The 16,384-nt window shown below is 48.5% G+C and overlaps 1 protein-coding gene across 1 annotated transcript; it reads right to left on the reverse strand.

Annotated features, from left to right (window-relative positions):
- Nucleotides 1-3,460: 3,460 nt before the first annotated feature.
- Nucleotides 3,461-14,279, reverse strand: ism1 (isthmin 1). The gene is made up of 6 exons (XM_079279611.1): nt 13,358-14,279; nt 8,124-8,336; nt 6,998-7,268; nt 5,419-5,562; nt 5,234-5,323; nt 3,461-4,927 (listed from the first exon to the last, which is right to left on the reverse strand). The coding sequence occupies exons 1-6, from the start codon at nt 13,493-13,495 to the stop codon at nt 4,410-4,412; spliced, it is 1,374 nt and encodes a 457-aa protein (XP_079135737.1). The 5' UTR covers nt 13,496-14,279; the 3' UTR covers nt 3,461-4,409.
- Nucleotides 14,280-16,384: the final 2,105 nt, after the last annotated feature.

A 16,384-nucleotide genomic window follows, 5' to 3' on the forward strand; every position in this document is an offset into this window, starting at 1 on the left:
CCCAGGTTGTCAATGCTTTTGAATCATCATACCGCCTTTTATTACAGGGGCAGTTATTTATATCAATTGTGTCGGTCTCTAGGGCAAAAGTTTGTCCAGCTGTTGGCTCTGGATCGTGGCCACGTTAGTGTCTGTGAGGAATGTGCAATAGAGATGTTCAGGAAGATAAATATGTGCACCGTTTGAAGAGAGAGAGATGCCTCCCTGTCAGTGCACCGTGCCTGGTTGTGGGATAGGACGACATTTTGATGGTATCCAGCCGGTTTGCCTCTCCAGTGTAAGATGTCACAGTCCGTTGACATCACTGACGTGCAAAATGTATTTGACGGGTCAGGAGGAGCAGCAGAAGGTTGGTTGGGGGGGGGGGGGGGGGCATGTTTGTTTTTGTTCCACAGCCTCCTGACCCCGGGGTTGATCTTCAGGGTCCATCTAAAAACAGCAGATCTATGTTACCGTGCCCCTCACCCACACTCACACCACTCTCCATTAGGTCGCGTGTTTTCACAGAGCACTCTCTTTTCATCAGGGCTAATCTGTGTTGCCGGGAGACCCTCTGGCCTATTCGGCACAGAACCTTCCCCTTCAAACATCATGCCTCTCTGTCCTGGATCCCCTTAGCTTTGAAAAAGGATCCCGGGTCTTTAAAAAGTGGACGGGGTCCTGAGCCATTCAAGGTGTATCCAATGCCTCGCGCTCAGCAAGGCTCTTAAATGCAAAACAGACGGTGGAGCAAATAAAGATCAAAGGCAGCAGCCTTGCCCGCCTGGCCTGCTGTCCTCACATGCCAGGCGGTGCTGTCACAGTGAATCACGGCCACGCAGCTTCCATGCTCATGCTCACCCCCCCCCCCCCCCCCGAGGGCCACCAACCCCCTCGACACATTACAGCCCCACTGTGTCGGTGTCTAGCAACAACACTCACACACGGGGTTAAATCCACACGGTGTACGGGGGCTGCCTTCGTCAGAAGAGACTCTGAGGAGTCTAATGTCTCTCACCTTTATGCACATCAGGACCATGCCTTCAAATGTCAAGGGAAACTGATCGACGTTGACTCCTATTGGCACGTGAGCGTATATAACATGTGGTGGTACATTAGTCATACTTTTGGCTCAATAAAAAGCGTGACTGAATATAATAACTCTTTATTGCTTAGCAGATGTATTTTTTCCTCCATTTGTCCGACAGCTTTGTGTGTGTTTATGAGCGGTCTCGTGTTATTTTAGCTTTTGTTTCAACTGGCATAGAGGACATGAGTCAGAGGCAGGTTCCCATCCAGCCGCTACGCCCATTTGACAAGATGATGTTCTTTGCTTGTTGATGCGACACTATATGTCCAAGTGGGTTAGAGTCCTGTGCATTGTCATCGTTGAGGCCACAGCTTGTGTGAGTGCAGATCCCTGCAGCATCTCAGCGATGTCCTGGCAGCAGGGGTTAAGTAAGGCCCTCTCAGATGCTCCACAGCAAGTTGACCTGTTTGTTCAGCTGCGCACAGAGGGCCGTGTTTGTCCCCCCCCCCCCCCCCCCCCAACACCACCCACTCCTCCCCTGACTTGCTGTGCCAAAGATGCGAGCCTATGGCAGGCAGAGTGCCAGCGGCCCCACCCCTGTTTTGCCAGTAGGACATTGAGGGTGGAGGTTGAGAGCCGCTAGATAAGCAACCTCCCAGTCCAGGTCAGCTATTCCAGATTAGAATACCAAAGAAAAAAACCTTTTAATTAGGCTTGCCGTGCAGTTAGGGCCCTGCGGTATTGCGGCCTAGACACTTCCTGCATTGTGCTACACCACCCAAAAAAAAGTAGCGGTGCAAGGGAGTGAGTGAAAGCAAGTGAAGGAGGGAGGCTAAAAATGGCTCTGCCACATCTGCATCACACCACAAAACAAAAGAGATGCCTGATTGCCACCATGCACCGCGGTTGTGTACCTACAGAAGCCCTACCGAGAGCTCCGGCATGGACAACAAACCACCTGGACTTGTTTTAATGTGAAATATTTTGACAGAAACAGCTGAGCTTTCTCTTCATTTATTACAACATTAACTCGTCCAAGTTTCCACTGCTTTCTACTTGCTAATCCTCTTGCTTTCGTATTCCCACAGTTGGCGCTTGTGTGGAGAGCTACTTAGACATCCCAGAGCCAGCCCTGTCAAACTCGGTCTAAAACAGCGCAAATAGGTTGGACAGCATTTTCTTCTCATAACAAAAATAGTGGCAAAATACCAACAATCATATCTTGGAGATTCTCAATGAGCCCTTTGGGATCCTTGACAATATACCACTAATATGGTGCTTTGCATCCTTTGAAACATGCCAGAGTGGAGTCCTGGAAATAGTAACACAGACGCGAGGCATTGCTGACGCCCCACAGCCGAGACAAGTTCTCTCGTCTGCAGTATGTCTGCCCTCTCGTACGTTTTCACACCAATTACACTCTAAACCTGTGGGCCTACCTACGACTTGGCACAGGAATCACAGTGCAAAATCCTGCACTGTGATTGCAGGGAAAGGGGAGAAGAAATGAGAGATGAAAAGTGAGGAGGGTATGCGAGTAATTGCCTGCTCTCAAGACACGTGGAGCCTGTCTGGGGAAGAGATACTAGAGGGTGGTGGTGGAGGTATGTCATCAATTTGAGCTGGGCCCTAATGTTTCAAAAATACAGACGGACACCTCACTTTGATCTTCATGGCCTGTTCAGCAGACGGCCCCCACAAGATAACCGTTCATGCCGGGTACTGTAATCTTAGCCTGGACCCCTGCTTTTACTGAAGAGAGGGACAGAAGACTTAAAAAGAGAGCTTTACACCCCATGGGTCTGACAGTACAGAGGGAGCGGTATGTCTACACTTTAAAAGAATGTATCCCGTGTGATATACAGCGGACTTGAGGGTGGGTTGTTGATAAAAGGCTGTGTTTGGGAGAAATATGGGTCAAAGGACGCGCGAGTAGGAATTTAGTGTGAATAGTGAAGCAACCTCGGCGGTTGCGAGTAGCGCCTCAGGGCTGGGGAACGTGCTGGGGCCTGCTGCGTTATACAGACGAGCCCCGCACCCGGCCAGCTGTGCCGCACACAAGACTGCAGGAATGAGGGCGCCATGAATGGCTTTCTCTGTGTGACAATGACTGCAGCACTCTGCGGAGAGGGAATGGTCAGAGGTCCTTGCTGCGGACAGGCAGCATCAAGTGTGTGTGTCTGTATGTGTGTGTGAGAGAGTGCATGTGTACACTGAGAAATTACTCAGGAATGTGAGGATGCATGCCAAAGACAAAGAATTTGAGTCGCATTGAAGGGAACCTTACCCTCTCGCCCTCTGAATCAGCCACACTGGATGGAACTCATGGACGTCTCGTGCACTGGCTTAAGCCTGTTGGAGGAGACCTTTTTCCCGCAGATGAATTCCCAGGAGAGAAATCGAATAGCAGCTGATGGAAGATTGTTTTTTTTTCCTAGCAACACAGTCATAGCCTTTTTGAAAATTTATTTATAGATTTATATCTCAAAAATCTTTCCATATACAGTTGAATTCTCACATTCTTTGCACTCGATCACGGTTTAATCCTAACTTGAGACACGAATATGCACATGGATGCCAACGTTTGAGCTGGAGAGGAATCTCAAGTTAGCATTCAGCCACATTTGAATCAGAAACCACAGTCATAGCCACCCGACTCAGACACAGCTACAACTTAATAAATACTTTACAAAAAGAATGCAGGCTTTTTATAATAAAGATCTGCCGCAGAGACACAAGGGACACGGCTGGAAATGAATGGTACAAGTAAAAAGACTGTGCATGCTAAATAAACTCACGAGCTTACAGGAGAACCTGGATATTGTGAATGACAAAACGGGAGAAAATGAGATCACCCCGTTGTCTGTCACCAACACATTCCGAAGGATCTCACTATTCTATTACCACAGGCCTCTCAGATTCACCGAAACATCAACATCTACGGAGACGAACGAGGACACAATCTAAACGAAGATTCCTGGAATCAGACTTTTCCCTTTTTAAGAATACTAACTCAGTTCTCCCTTTAGTGACCAGATCTGAACAAGTAATGTATTGGTGAGGCAATTACTGGCAACATGTTCAATCATTTTTTTAGAGGCACATTTTATTTTAAAAAAAGTTTTTTCTTAATTTTTTTTGAAACAGAGCAACGTTGTTTGCCTTGTTTCGGTGAAGTCAAGAAAAGTTCCTTGTGAGCAAGTAAGTATCTTGCCTCTTGGATTTCTATTCCTCTTGCTTCAAAGAGCAGTAAGTCTTCTTCCTCAGAGCCGAAAAGTTCTTTGATCTAAAATAGAATTTAAAAAATGGTTTCAGCACCATTTTTTTGAGGTTTAGCTGAATACTTAAGCAGTGTGTGTGTTTGTTGTTGTTGTTTTTTTCCTTTTCACACTACAGCCGTCTAGAATTCTCTCGCTTCTTCAAACTGTTTGTAGTAGTCCTCGTCCTGAGGGTTGTCGGGACACTTCTGCCCGTTGTTTGGCGGCCTGGCCTGGTTGTAGCGGCTCCAGTCTCCTTTGCAGATGATCCAGGGCAGGATGTCCACCTTGTAGTGCAGGTCGGCTGAGAACTCGGTGCTGATGAGGTTGGGCGTGCCGGCCCCTTTGCCGCGAGTGATGAGCTTCATGTTGTCGTTGTAGCAGCAGTGCTGCGCCGCCAGCGTGGTGGACTCCAGCGTCAGCATGGAGCGGATGCAGTAGCGGGCCGTCGGCTTGTAGATCTCCAGCTTCTCTTTCGGCCCGCTGGCGTCCTTCCAGCGGAAATCTCGGCGCGTGAGAGCGTCGTGCACGTCTGCCGTGCTGTACGCCACCTCGGTTGGGTAAGAGCAAGGGCAGCTGGGCAGGTCGTTGGCCACCTTGGTCATGTACTTCTTCAAGAAGTCGCTCTTGCAGTTCATCCATCGCTCGCAGCTGTCCGTGTCTGGAAGAAATGAAGACACCATCAAATGCTGCATTTCCTCCCGAACGTTAGAAGATGAAAGTGGGAGGACGTGTTGATAAAAGTGTGACGAACAGACAGACAAAGAGAGACTGGGCAGCTGCACACTGTGGTCTTCCTGCCCTGCTGCACATTTTCATCTCTGCGCAGAAATGGAGCGCAGCCCGAGCATGAGGAATGCTAAGTGTGTGCAGGGACACTGCTGCCAGATGGGTGAACTGTTTTTGATAGTGCATGAATATCTGAATGAGGGATAGTCTGAGGGACAGGACGAGAGTGGAATCTTACCAACACCAAAGAGCTCCGTGGCATTGAACTCATCTGTTCCAGCTAACAGGCTCACTTCAGTAGCTGCCGTCTTGAAGGCATCTTCAATACCTTTAGAGAGATGAATGCACAGTGAAAAGTGGATCAAAGATAAAAGACGACTGATGGAATGGTTTTCTCTCTGTTATCCAAAATCAAGACTTTACCCGGGCAGTTGGGCATATCACAAGTTCTGGACTCGGTGGCTGTACAGGCGTAACCGCACGACCTGGTCCTCTTCTGGTTGCCGTTTCCACAGGTGACGCTGCACGCTGTCCAGTTACTCCAGTCCCCCTCTCCGTCCATATAGTCTGGATCAGAGAGAGAGAGACCGTCAGCTCTGATGCAGGCCTGTTAGCATGCCTCACTAATAATAAGTGTGTGTGGGGGGGGGGGCTCAAAGTTCTCTTTGACTTCGGCTCTCGAAGCAAATACCACGCAAGCCTGTCTACACACACATGCACACACTATATTGCACATGGCATAGGGCACAGTGTTCAGTAAGTGGAATCAGGGAAGCGTTTTTGATAATTCCAACAAAGCTACAGGGGATCCGGCAGGGAATTTGCAAATATAAATTGTGAGCTGCCTGAGTGTCCCTGGCACTGGACACCATGCAGCTGCTCTATCTGTGATTCATTGGTTTGGAAATAGGAAGTGAAATGGCAAGAAATCCTCTTTAACTCCAATTATCATAGAGCAGATCACTGTAATGGGTATACATGGAAACAGTTACACTCGGCTCTACCACCACCATTGCTACCTCACGCAAACACATACACACACACACACACACACATCTTGAAAGCAGCACTCCATCAATGAGGAGAATTAATGTGGGCATGTTGGGATGGAAGTATTTCTGGCCGGGGTCCAAACCTTCCTATACCCCCCCCCCCCATACAGGCCGGACAGCAATCTCGCGCTGCTCCCCCCCCCCCCCTTCCATAGCTTACTACGGCCGAAGAGCCGGTGGTAGCTCAAAAAAACCTCAGAATTTATAACCTTGATGATAACCTGCCCACAGATGAGACGACTGAATGTACTACCACTGGCCTGTGATGGTCGGCCCTCACTGTCTGACCAGTTATGATTATTAGGTTTAAAACCAGGACAGAAATGATGAGGAAAATGTTTTCTTGTCAACTGTGTGGTGTGAAATAGCATATAAATGACAGCTGACCGCAGTGATAAGCCAGAAACATTCAACATGGGCTGTGGTTTGACTGGGAAACATTTGAAAATCACCTCCCTACCCGCTGTCGTGCAAGTGCAAATGGATGAAATGATTTTTCCCCAGCATACGCATTCCTGTACGACCATGTTGGTTTGGGCATGCCACAACTCGGGCCGGACGCATACTGTACGACAGTGAGTGTAAATTCTACCACGGCAGATTCATCAGTGGGGTTGCTTTTGGGGGAGTGTTGTGGAGATGGTGTGGCTCCATCCCTGCAGCTGAACTTTGATGGAGCGAGGCGTTAAAACTTTGTCACGTAGCGAGCTCCGCACCACAGAGGAATCCATCTTATTAACAAAAAGTGTTAACGGTTTCAATCAGGGGCTCCCAAAGGCTCGCCTGGGATGACTGCACGTATTAAATCTGTAAATTACAGATTCCACATCAGACTGTGGCCATCTGTGGAAACCCTGGAGACCAGCCGCTCAAATAAACCCAGCTCAATATTCTGCCACGTGCGTTCTGCACTCGTTTCCTTGCCAACACACCCTCCCTGTCTTCCTCACCATATTCAGCTTGAGCTTTGCTTCCTCCCCCGGCGCCTCCTCTCCTGTCCCAGTCTGCCGGCGGCCTGAGGAAGTTGCTGTCCTCGCTGTTGCTCCCGTAGGTGCGATCGTGCTCCTCCGTCTGACGAGTGGTGGAGGTGGAGGAGGAAGGTGAAGAAGAGCGAGGCCACCAATTTCTCCAGTTAGGGGAGGCCCAGTTGGGTTTGCTCTCCTTACGGAGGCCTTTCTCTGGCTCGTGGCTCTCTAGTCCATCCACCACTTCAATGGTCACCTGAATTCAAGAACAGAAGTCCATTTAACGTGCTTTTTCAAGACACTTGTATGTAGCATTTTGGGACACAACGGGTCAATCGGGGGCCTCGGGGGTGACACTTTCAGATCCCCCCCTCCCCACACACACAATATTAACCCCTCCCCCTTTCTGTCCTAACACATGTGCCTCCCAGATGAGGGGGGACCACCACCCTGCCCCACAGTCACCCTCCCACCTCTTGGGCTCTCTGCACCTAAACACAAAGTTCAAAGGGCTACTCAGCCTCCTCCAGACCATGAAAGCCAGATGAATCCCAGGATCAAAGACACCCCCCCCTCCTCCTCCTCCTCCCACAGCCTCACGCCCTTGCTCAATCGGTTGCTCGGCTCTCTTCCCACATCTTGAGATGTTAATACACTTTGTCCGTGCTCGGATTTAGCGGCGATGCTCTCAGATATGAAAAGACCCCCTCGCTGGATTAGACAGGAGAATGATTTAAACATGGCAGCGGTTGCTCGGCCATCTGCACCGCCGAGGTACTTACGGGCAAGGGCTTGCCACACATTTACATAAGCTGCCGTCTGTTTCCCTGCAGTAAGGCATTGCTGGTTAGCGTCTGCCTTTCAGCTACCGTTATGATGGACGTGAGGCCTCAGTGTCCATCCTGAGCTTCACTACGAGCCAGGCAGTGTGAAAAGGGGACAGGGGGAGAGGGAAGGAGGGAGCGGCAGGAAAAAGGGGGTAGTGATGTGCACCAAACTATTCTCCTTCGTCCTGTTTGCTCTTCCTGTCCTGTGTGGTTGGGTAGCCATGTCTTACAAGAGAGTTAAAGCATCAAAGCGCACTAGCAGGTTCGCAGACACACATGGTCACCTGTATATTGGGATTCTGTCCATTGATGTCAGCTTTGGAGAGGTCGGGGAAGTTGTGCAGATCCAGGAGGAAAGCTCCAGGGCCATCCCTGCGTACGTTGCTGCCTTGTGCCCAGGGGAGGGTGGCAGGCCGGTGGGCCAACCGCTGCTCCGGACCTGACCTCCGGTCTTCAGGAGCCGGTTGGGCAGAGCTGCTTTTTGCATTTATATTGTTCTGCAGAGGAGAGAAAGGAACATAATATATTATTGTTGTTTGTGCATTTACGCCATCAACTATTAGAATGCTTGCAGATTTGATTCCCTTTGGTGTGAACGTTTCAGACTAAGGGCCCTGTCACTTGGCATCCACAGAGTCTGCACACTCAGCAACATTAGATTGATGTTGACAGAGGTTCATGAGGCCGCGACCTCTGTCATAAATCCTGTGGACAGTGGACTCTCGACTTCTCGGGAGCCCAGAAAGACGGAGCCACTGAAGCAGTGGGACAAACACAACACTGAGTTCTGTGCGTCTTGTCTGCATCCACCAAAATATGATCCGTCTCAGAGCATGCACTCAGAGCCAGTGTCACAGCAGGACTGTATATTTATCCCTTTTTTAACCGAGCACGCTGCTGCTGTACCGTAGTTATATGATGTGGACATTTTTAGCATTGTCCGGGTGCTGGCTGGGAGAAAAGAGCGCGTAAGACTGATGGGGTTCCTGCGGTGGGGCTATACTGAGAAACCTAAGCAAACGTTGCAAAATAATTACATCTGCCTTCTTGACGACAGAAAAACATTTGGTCGTCTGACGGGGGGGGGGGTTGTAAATTCATCCCAAAAGGACAGTTGAGGACATATGTCCCCTGTCAGGTATGCACAGAAAGAACAATTATATCTCAATTGGACAGACAGCCATAAGTAGTCGGCAATCAAGCATTCTGAGGTGGTAGAAAATAAGATCAAAGAAAGCAATCAATCATGGGGCTCGTTTCCTTTTTTCATGTCCCATTTCGTCCTCCCTAGTGTTTTTGTGGCCGGGCTGAGGCCTGAGAATACGGCAGCAGTGCTGCACGGTTGCGGTGGCCAGTCACAGACAACCTGTCAGCTCAGCCACATTGTGGCGGCCGTAAAAGCCCTCAGTGGAGCTGTTTGTGTCCGGCCAACGTGCACTCCAGACGCTGTAAATGCTGCTGCACAGCAAGGGGGGGGGGGGAGGATTATAAATGTGTGTACATGTAACTTAAATTCAACCGCAGAGGTGGACATAAAGCATTATTCGTCTTAATTCACGAGATGGACAGATTCACACATTGAGTCAATGTGATGCATTTCAACAACTTTCACGACACATATCTACATGTGAGTTACTGCTGGAATTACAATGATTATGCTGTTGCCCATCATTTTCGGGAGGGAGTGAAGATGGCGGTGCCTTTTTATCTGTAGCCACCAAATAAAAAGAGAATTTATGTTCAAAATCATACAATGTGAGGAAAAACAATTCTGGAAAAGCGGATTCCAATTAAAACCACGAAAGTCGTTTCCATAACCGAACAATTCTAGCTGAGATCTCAACACAGAAAAAAGGTCATTTCAACAGCACGGTTTGTGCATCGACCCTTATGTGACCATCACAGGGCCCTCTTGGCCCTCTTTCACAAGCACTTGGGCTTTGAGATGCACACGTGATAACCCAGTCTTTCAAGTTCCCAGCCTTCAGAAGTGGCTGTAATTGAGCTCCACCGAGGGAGCGGGCCCAACACGACGCTCACAGGTTCAATCGCAATGTAAATACATACACACATGTGTAAATAACGTAAACAGCAGTGTTTAATCTCCCGCGTAGATTATGTTTTTATGGCTATTAGTATTCAACTGCAGACCACACAAGTTGCTCTGTTTCCTGATACTGACACTACAAACATTCATTTAAATCTGCTGCCAGAAGATTCCCAGCTACCGCACATTTCACAGCCACTGAAGACGGACACGTTCCTTTGTTTTCCCATCGTACGAGTCGACTGCGAGGTGTTTTCATTCACAGCACCTGCCATTTGAGGAAATTCATCCCAAAATGACTCTGGCTGCTGATGAAGACACAGATAATAACTGCCAATGAGTTGTGACTTACTGCTTTCTCCATGAATCGGTCTGTTGAAAGAAAGCAGATGCCGACCACAAATGTTTCAGAATGCACAAACTGTTGGCTGGTATACAGTCACAGTGTTTGCAGTCAGATGAATCCTTCGTTATCTAATCCTGTCTGAATCTTCTGCTGTGTCACATTACGATGTATGACACATGGCAGGCAGATTATCTAATCCTGACACAAATTTGGATTATTTAACGTCACATTTAAAAACATTGTGATGAATCCCAGGGCAACACTTGTGATGGTGTTTCACTCAGTAGGGGAGAGTCGGTTTATGGGCAAATATTGGTAGTTTAGCTCGAATGCGGTTATGGTTTTGGAGGGATTATATGGCGGAGTGTTTGGTAAGAATGCTCCATATGGGAGAATTGCTGCTAAGTGTTTTTAAGCAGAAATATGTCGTGATTATTGAAGAAGTGCTGCATGTTTGAATAATACTGGTGGCAATCATTTGCAACCAAACCACTACTACTGTAACCACCCGTAACAACCGGTTTCATGTTTAAATTATTTGCAATCAGCTGTCATTTTCAATTTCCCAGATTGCTTTTCCACCTTTTATCTGTCCAGGAGCGACATCGCTTCATTATTGGAGCTGCTCAGTGTTGAACTTTAGACCATAGATGCCGCCGGAATGTGTACAAAGCATTGGCAGCCTTAAATGTAATGCCGTCGATGATAGCCTTGAGCTGAAGAGTGAGATTTGTTTTGCTGAAAACAGTCCATCAGTTGGACAGAAACAGGGAGCTCAGCGGTGTGAAGTAGAGTTGAAAATATTGGAAATAATGCACAACATGGGAACAAGTCATCTGAGAGGAATTGAACTGTGTGTCAGTTGTGGACATTCCTGATAATGTCGACATAAACACCTCTCTGTCGTTTCCAAGTGGCTCTCAGTGGAGCTTTTCAACACAACATAATAAGAAAAACATGCTGTTTTCCCATTTTTCTCCAATACGTCCCAGGATGCAGCAGTGCACAGGAGTAAATCATTTAAATGTAAAAAGAGAAAAAAATCAGCAGTGTTCCCCTTTGATGGCGGGCTGCTTTACAGTCCTTATCACTCATCTGAGATCTTCCTCAACAAGGAACGCGCTTTAATTTGGAGATCAAAAGTGACACACCATTCCTCGGTTCATCTGGGGCCTCCCAGGATGTCACCCCCCCCCCACTCTCAAAAGCCATGAATAAACACTTGCACACACAAGCCACCCCCTCTCCTCCCTCCTCACAGTATCTCCTCGTCTATTTTCCCGCTTCCCCCCTTTTCACTTTGTGAGGGCTGCTTAAAGGGGCATGACTCCATTTTCAATTGGGAGCAACTCAGGGGTCCTCCCCCCAGGGAGGCTGGCAGGAAATGAAGGCAGTGCACATTGTGCCAGATGCTTTTCAGCACCACACTTCTGTAGGTGGAAGAGAACACTATCCTTCCCCTGTCACACACGCCTCACACTGGGCTTACGTGTGTGTTTATTTACAGGATCAAACTGAGACGGTACATGAAGGAGCTCAACAGTGATTCGCTTAGACAAGACTTCTTCAAAATAAAAGACAAAGAAAAAAGGCTCAAGGGTAGAAGACCATGTTCTTAACTGACAAATACAGTTTTTTAAGATAATATCACACTAATGTACGCCCCCACGGTGGATGAGTCTGCATTCATGGGTCAGTGGTGATAATGTGCCTTGGACCAAAGCATCTTCTCTCTCCACGACAGGTGCATGGATCCGCATCCTGTCATTTGTGTTTCTGTGAATGGCATTTTAAATATGACACTTTGGACTGACAATACACCCCCTGGGCCGTGACAAGCCCGGCCGACCGATGACATCAACGTCTTCAGTGGCGGACCGGTGAAGCATTTCCGGAACATTCATGAGCAAAAAAGAAAAACCATTCTCAGCCCTTTTCTCGAGGTGGGGCACGAGTGGCATGTCGGGCTCTTTCATCACACGCCAGAATCTCGATGCAAATCTGGACTAGTGACAAAAGGCATGCTTGGGTTGGAAGAGGTGGCATGTGTTTAGGACTTTGTGGGGCAATTCCTCGGGAGAAACTCTCTCCTGGTCCTCATCCTGTTCGTCCAATCCAACATTTGGCTGTGTGACAAATATTCGATAAATTACTGTAATATTTCTTCAGCTTTGCAAATGACCCTCACCATCCTCTGTTGAAGTAAAGATTCTTTCCATTCGTTTCCCCCCCCCCCCCCCAGCCCGAAAAAAGACTTTACGAAGGGACGCCATTCCAGTGGGCATAAATAGCCGTTTATCACTGGGACACGACGAAAGTATTTCAGTAGCATGCTAAATATACAAGAAAAAGCAGCTGAAGGATGCGTAACACTCTCTAACAGCCTGTTGATCCCAGACCTGTCTGAAGGCTGAGGCTCTCCTGGAGTCTGCGTGCTTGATGCTGATGTTAAAATGGGCAGTGCAGTTAAACAGTCGAGCCGGTCTTAAATGGTGTCATGTTGACGAACGTCTCCCCTCGTGAAATTGTGCCAAGGCACGTTCTAAACAGGAGCACAAGCCAGAAAGGCGTCTTTTAAAGACTGTATTTTGACCATCAATGTCAAAAGATTTCAGAACTGCATATTGTTTTATTAGTATTCTTCCACTTCTATGAGTATGGTGCTCCATCAAACAAAACAGGTTGTGCCTGAGGCTTGATCTGGAGAAGGGCGCTGAGGGTCAGTTGGATGCCGGACTCTTCAGGGGTTCAGCTCTGACCCTCAGCCTCATCAACTGAAAGCTTGGGTGACAGTGATGATGAGCCCATGATGACAGAGAAGTGCCTGCAGCTAGAACTGAACCCCCAACAATAGAGAAGTGCGTTTGGTGCAGGGGGGGGGGGGGGGGGTGATCTCTGACCCTGCCTCATCTTCCATTTCTCTACTGGCTCCCTGCTATTCCCGGGGGACACCCTGGAGACCACATCCGTGTGTGTGTGTGTCAACAAGCCCAAAAGACTCCCGGGGTAGCCTACTGAGGGTTTATTTTACCTGGCCATTAGCATTTTGTCAAACCATCTGAACCCCCCCCCCAAGAAAAGAATGTACAACTTGCTCCTACTTCCTGGCAGATTTGCTAACTCACCTCTGTAAGGGCTGTGTCCTGATCCAGGCCCAGAGTTTCATTGCCCTGGGGCAGCGGACTGCTCCGCAGTACCGTGATGTGCAAGGTGAGGAGAAGAAGTCCGAGGAGCAGCAGCAGTTCCGCCGCCAGTCGCACCATCCTTTTGACGCGGCCGCCCTTGGGAGCCAGCGGTGTAGCCGGAGCTCCGACTCCACCTCCTCCCGGTGCAGAGACTCCGATCTCCGGATCCGCCGGGGACGAGGAGCCGCAACACCACTTCGGAGCCACTTCGGGAATCAGCGTTGCAAAAATGAAGGGAAAAGGATCGGAGGTGGGATGGTGGAATAATTTGGAGGAGAAAAAAAAGTGCTGGATATTGAGTTGGATCCAGTGGGGGGAGTTCGTTATAAACGGTGTCCTAAATTAAGATTGATCCTCTGGCTGATTTTTCATCCAGTTTAGTTTTGAGCCAAATATGACATGAGTTGATGTGCTGATCTGCCAATGCACACAGAGCACTGCCGACTGCAGGCTGATCCAGCGCGCAGCATTGACGCTTCCCCCCTCTTGTTGCGCCCTCGTCAAATCTCCAAGCTCAGGAAACTTTCAGCCCAGTTGCCCCGCGGTGTCCCCGCCACATTCTCAGCCTCACGCTTCTCTTTTCCTCACTTCCAATTCAGCCGCTTAACGCACTTCTTGTTGTGTCCACATTCTGGGGTCTCCGAAAGTTCTTCGACGAGACTACCTCTGGAGAAATGAGCACAGGTAGTTCAAAGTTATATCTTCCCAGTTCAGACTTCGCGATGGAGTTCTGTCCCACCTCAAAAACAGTCTTCGTCCATTATGCTGCGGGTCGTAAGCCCACCGAAATGAAGACCCGGGCTGGCGTGAGTCTCTAACGAGTCCTTTCGGAGGAAACGAAGTCAAACCGTATCAAACTAGGGCTTTCTAAAACACGCGCTGTTCTTGATGCGCGCTCTTGAGGTGGTTTTATACCATACGCCCCTGACCAGGCCCCCCCCCCCCCCCCCCCCCCCCCCCCGGTTAACTCTTTCGTCCCCCTTCAACCAGTCCTCCTCGCGCTGGTGTATTATGGCGGATCGGAACCAAAAAGTGTATTATGCTACTTTTACCACTGCAGTTGAGACGCATTTGAGTCCTTTATATAGTCACACGACCAACATGACACGATTTGGCTTGTCTTTAAAAGCCCAATATCTCAATGCAGATTTCATAAAGTCTCCCCATTTCAACAGACAAAAGACAAAAGCCATGTCACTTCATCATACAGAGAAAAGTCATTTCACAGGCACAATAAGGACTCCCTGAAACGACTCCAAGTATCCATGGTGGTCCCCCGGAGGCGCGCTGGGCGCACAGGCGCGTCGTCGCGCAGAGAGGAAGACACCCCGGGGGCGCTTTACAGGAGGTCTGCGTCTCCCGTGGACATGTGTGCGGCGGCAGCCTTGTCTCGGCCTTTGATTAAAACGCTCCAACGGAAGGTGCTGCAACACTTCACTTGCGCGAGACAAATGGCGCGTAATGTGATTAGCCCTCGTGAGACTTTTTTATTGCCCGACTCAAAAGGACAGGTCGCTGTGTCAAATTATGCACCAAGCGGGGATGCTGCCGCTCCAGCATGGGTGACAGTTCACTGAGCCCCGAGGCGTGGAGACGAGCGGGCATCTAATGTCATTTCTCACCTTTTGAAGTCGATACATTCAGTTTGGGCTCAAGTGGAACAATAATGTTGCTGACGATGGCTACCACGATCTCATTAGTGTCGTGAATTAATTGTCAGTGTCATAACAGCTCGCGTAAAACCGTATTAAACACATGTTGGTCATTTGGCTGTGCGCATGCCTAATCCTTGTTGCCAAATGGCGCTTTACGCCAGCAGGACCATGGCAGTGGAACAGCAGCAGATCCAAAGCATCACTCTGCAACATAAATCAACTTACAATGTTTTTTTTCCTGCATCACATGGTTTCTATATTCAATTGTTCCGTGTTTTAAATGTGTTGAAATCAAACCAAAGAAAACCAACAGGTCACCCTTAATTTATTACAAAGCTCTGGGTGTCAGGAGTCCTCGGAGTAATGAGAGGGTTGGTAAACTCAGGTCCTGAACTTACTTCAGCTGAGATATAACTCCAACGTGCCCATCTGATGCCCATGTGTGCCAGAAAGCACAGTGAGGAAGTCTGGCTGAGTGGCAGCTTATTATTGCCAATAGAGTAACTGGCAGCAGACAGTGATCAGGATGAAGTAACTCACCACCACTGATGAGTGATACAACCAAGTTCATATTTCACTTAAATCCCTATGTTCTCAATAATTATCTCACAAATATCCGATGAGATCAAATGCCTGAATTAGTCGTAAATACACATGAAGTTGCTCCTATCTGTTCGAATGAAATACACCAGACTGGTACTTCATTATGCTCTGTTAACGAGTGGTTCCCAGTATACAGCCCTTCTTACTCCAGGCACAGCATAGCTGGTCTAAACCATGTAAATCTGTTCTTTGTCTGCTTCACTTCAAAACTCCCTCTCCAGAATAGAAAAGTCTCTTGTCTAAATGGGAAACAGAGAGCAGAGAGAATGGCTCGCCTGCTTTGGACACAGTGGTGGACATCAAAGGCGTATGGCGGAGGATCCCCCTTCAGAATAGCAGCTACATGCCATTCCAATAAGTGCGGTGTACGTGGATCTGAAGTTCAAAAGAGCCAGGCAGGTCTCTGGGGCCTTGCCACCAGTAGCACACTAGCTGCACAGATGTTTTGAATGCCAGCGCAGACCATTTGCCACTTCTGCTGAAACTCTGAGCAGTTGGAAGTGACTGGAGGGAAGTTTGGTCAACACGTGACACGTGCTTCCCTCCTTCCCTGACGGTGAATGTGAGTTATTCCTCTGGAGGAGGAAGTCAGTTAAAAGTTGATGATGAAATGAGTTGTCTGCTAGCATGATTGTTATATAATGAAGCGCCTGTAGAGGAAGATATATTTGATCAAAGGCTTCCATCAGTTGAATCATACAAATTTGTC

This window comes from Melanostigma gelatinosum (genome assembly GCF_949748355.1).
Source record: "Melanostigma gelatinosum genome assembly, chromosome: 12".
NCBI lineage: Eukaryota > Metazoa > Chordata > Actinopteri > Perciformes > Zoarcidae > Melanostigma > Melanostigma gelatinosum.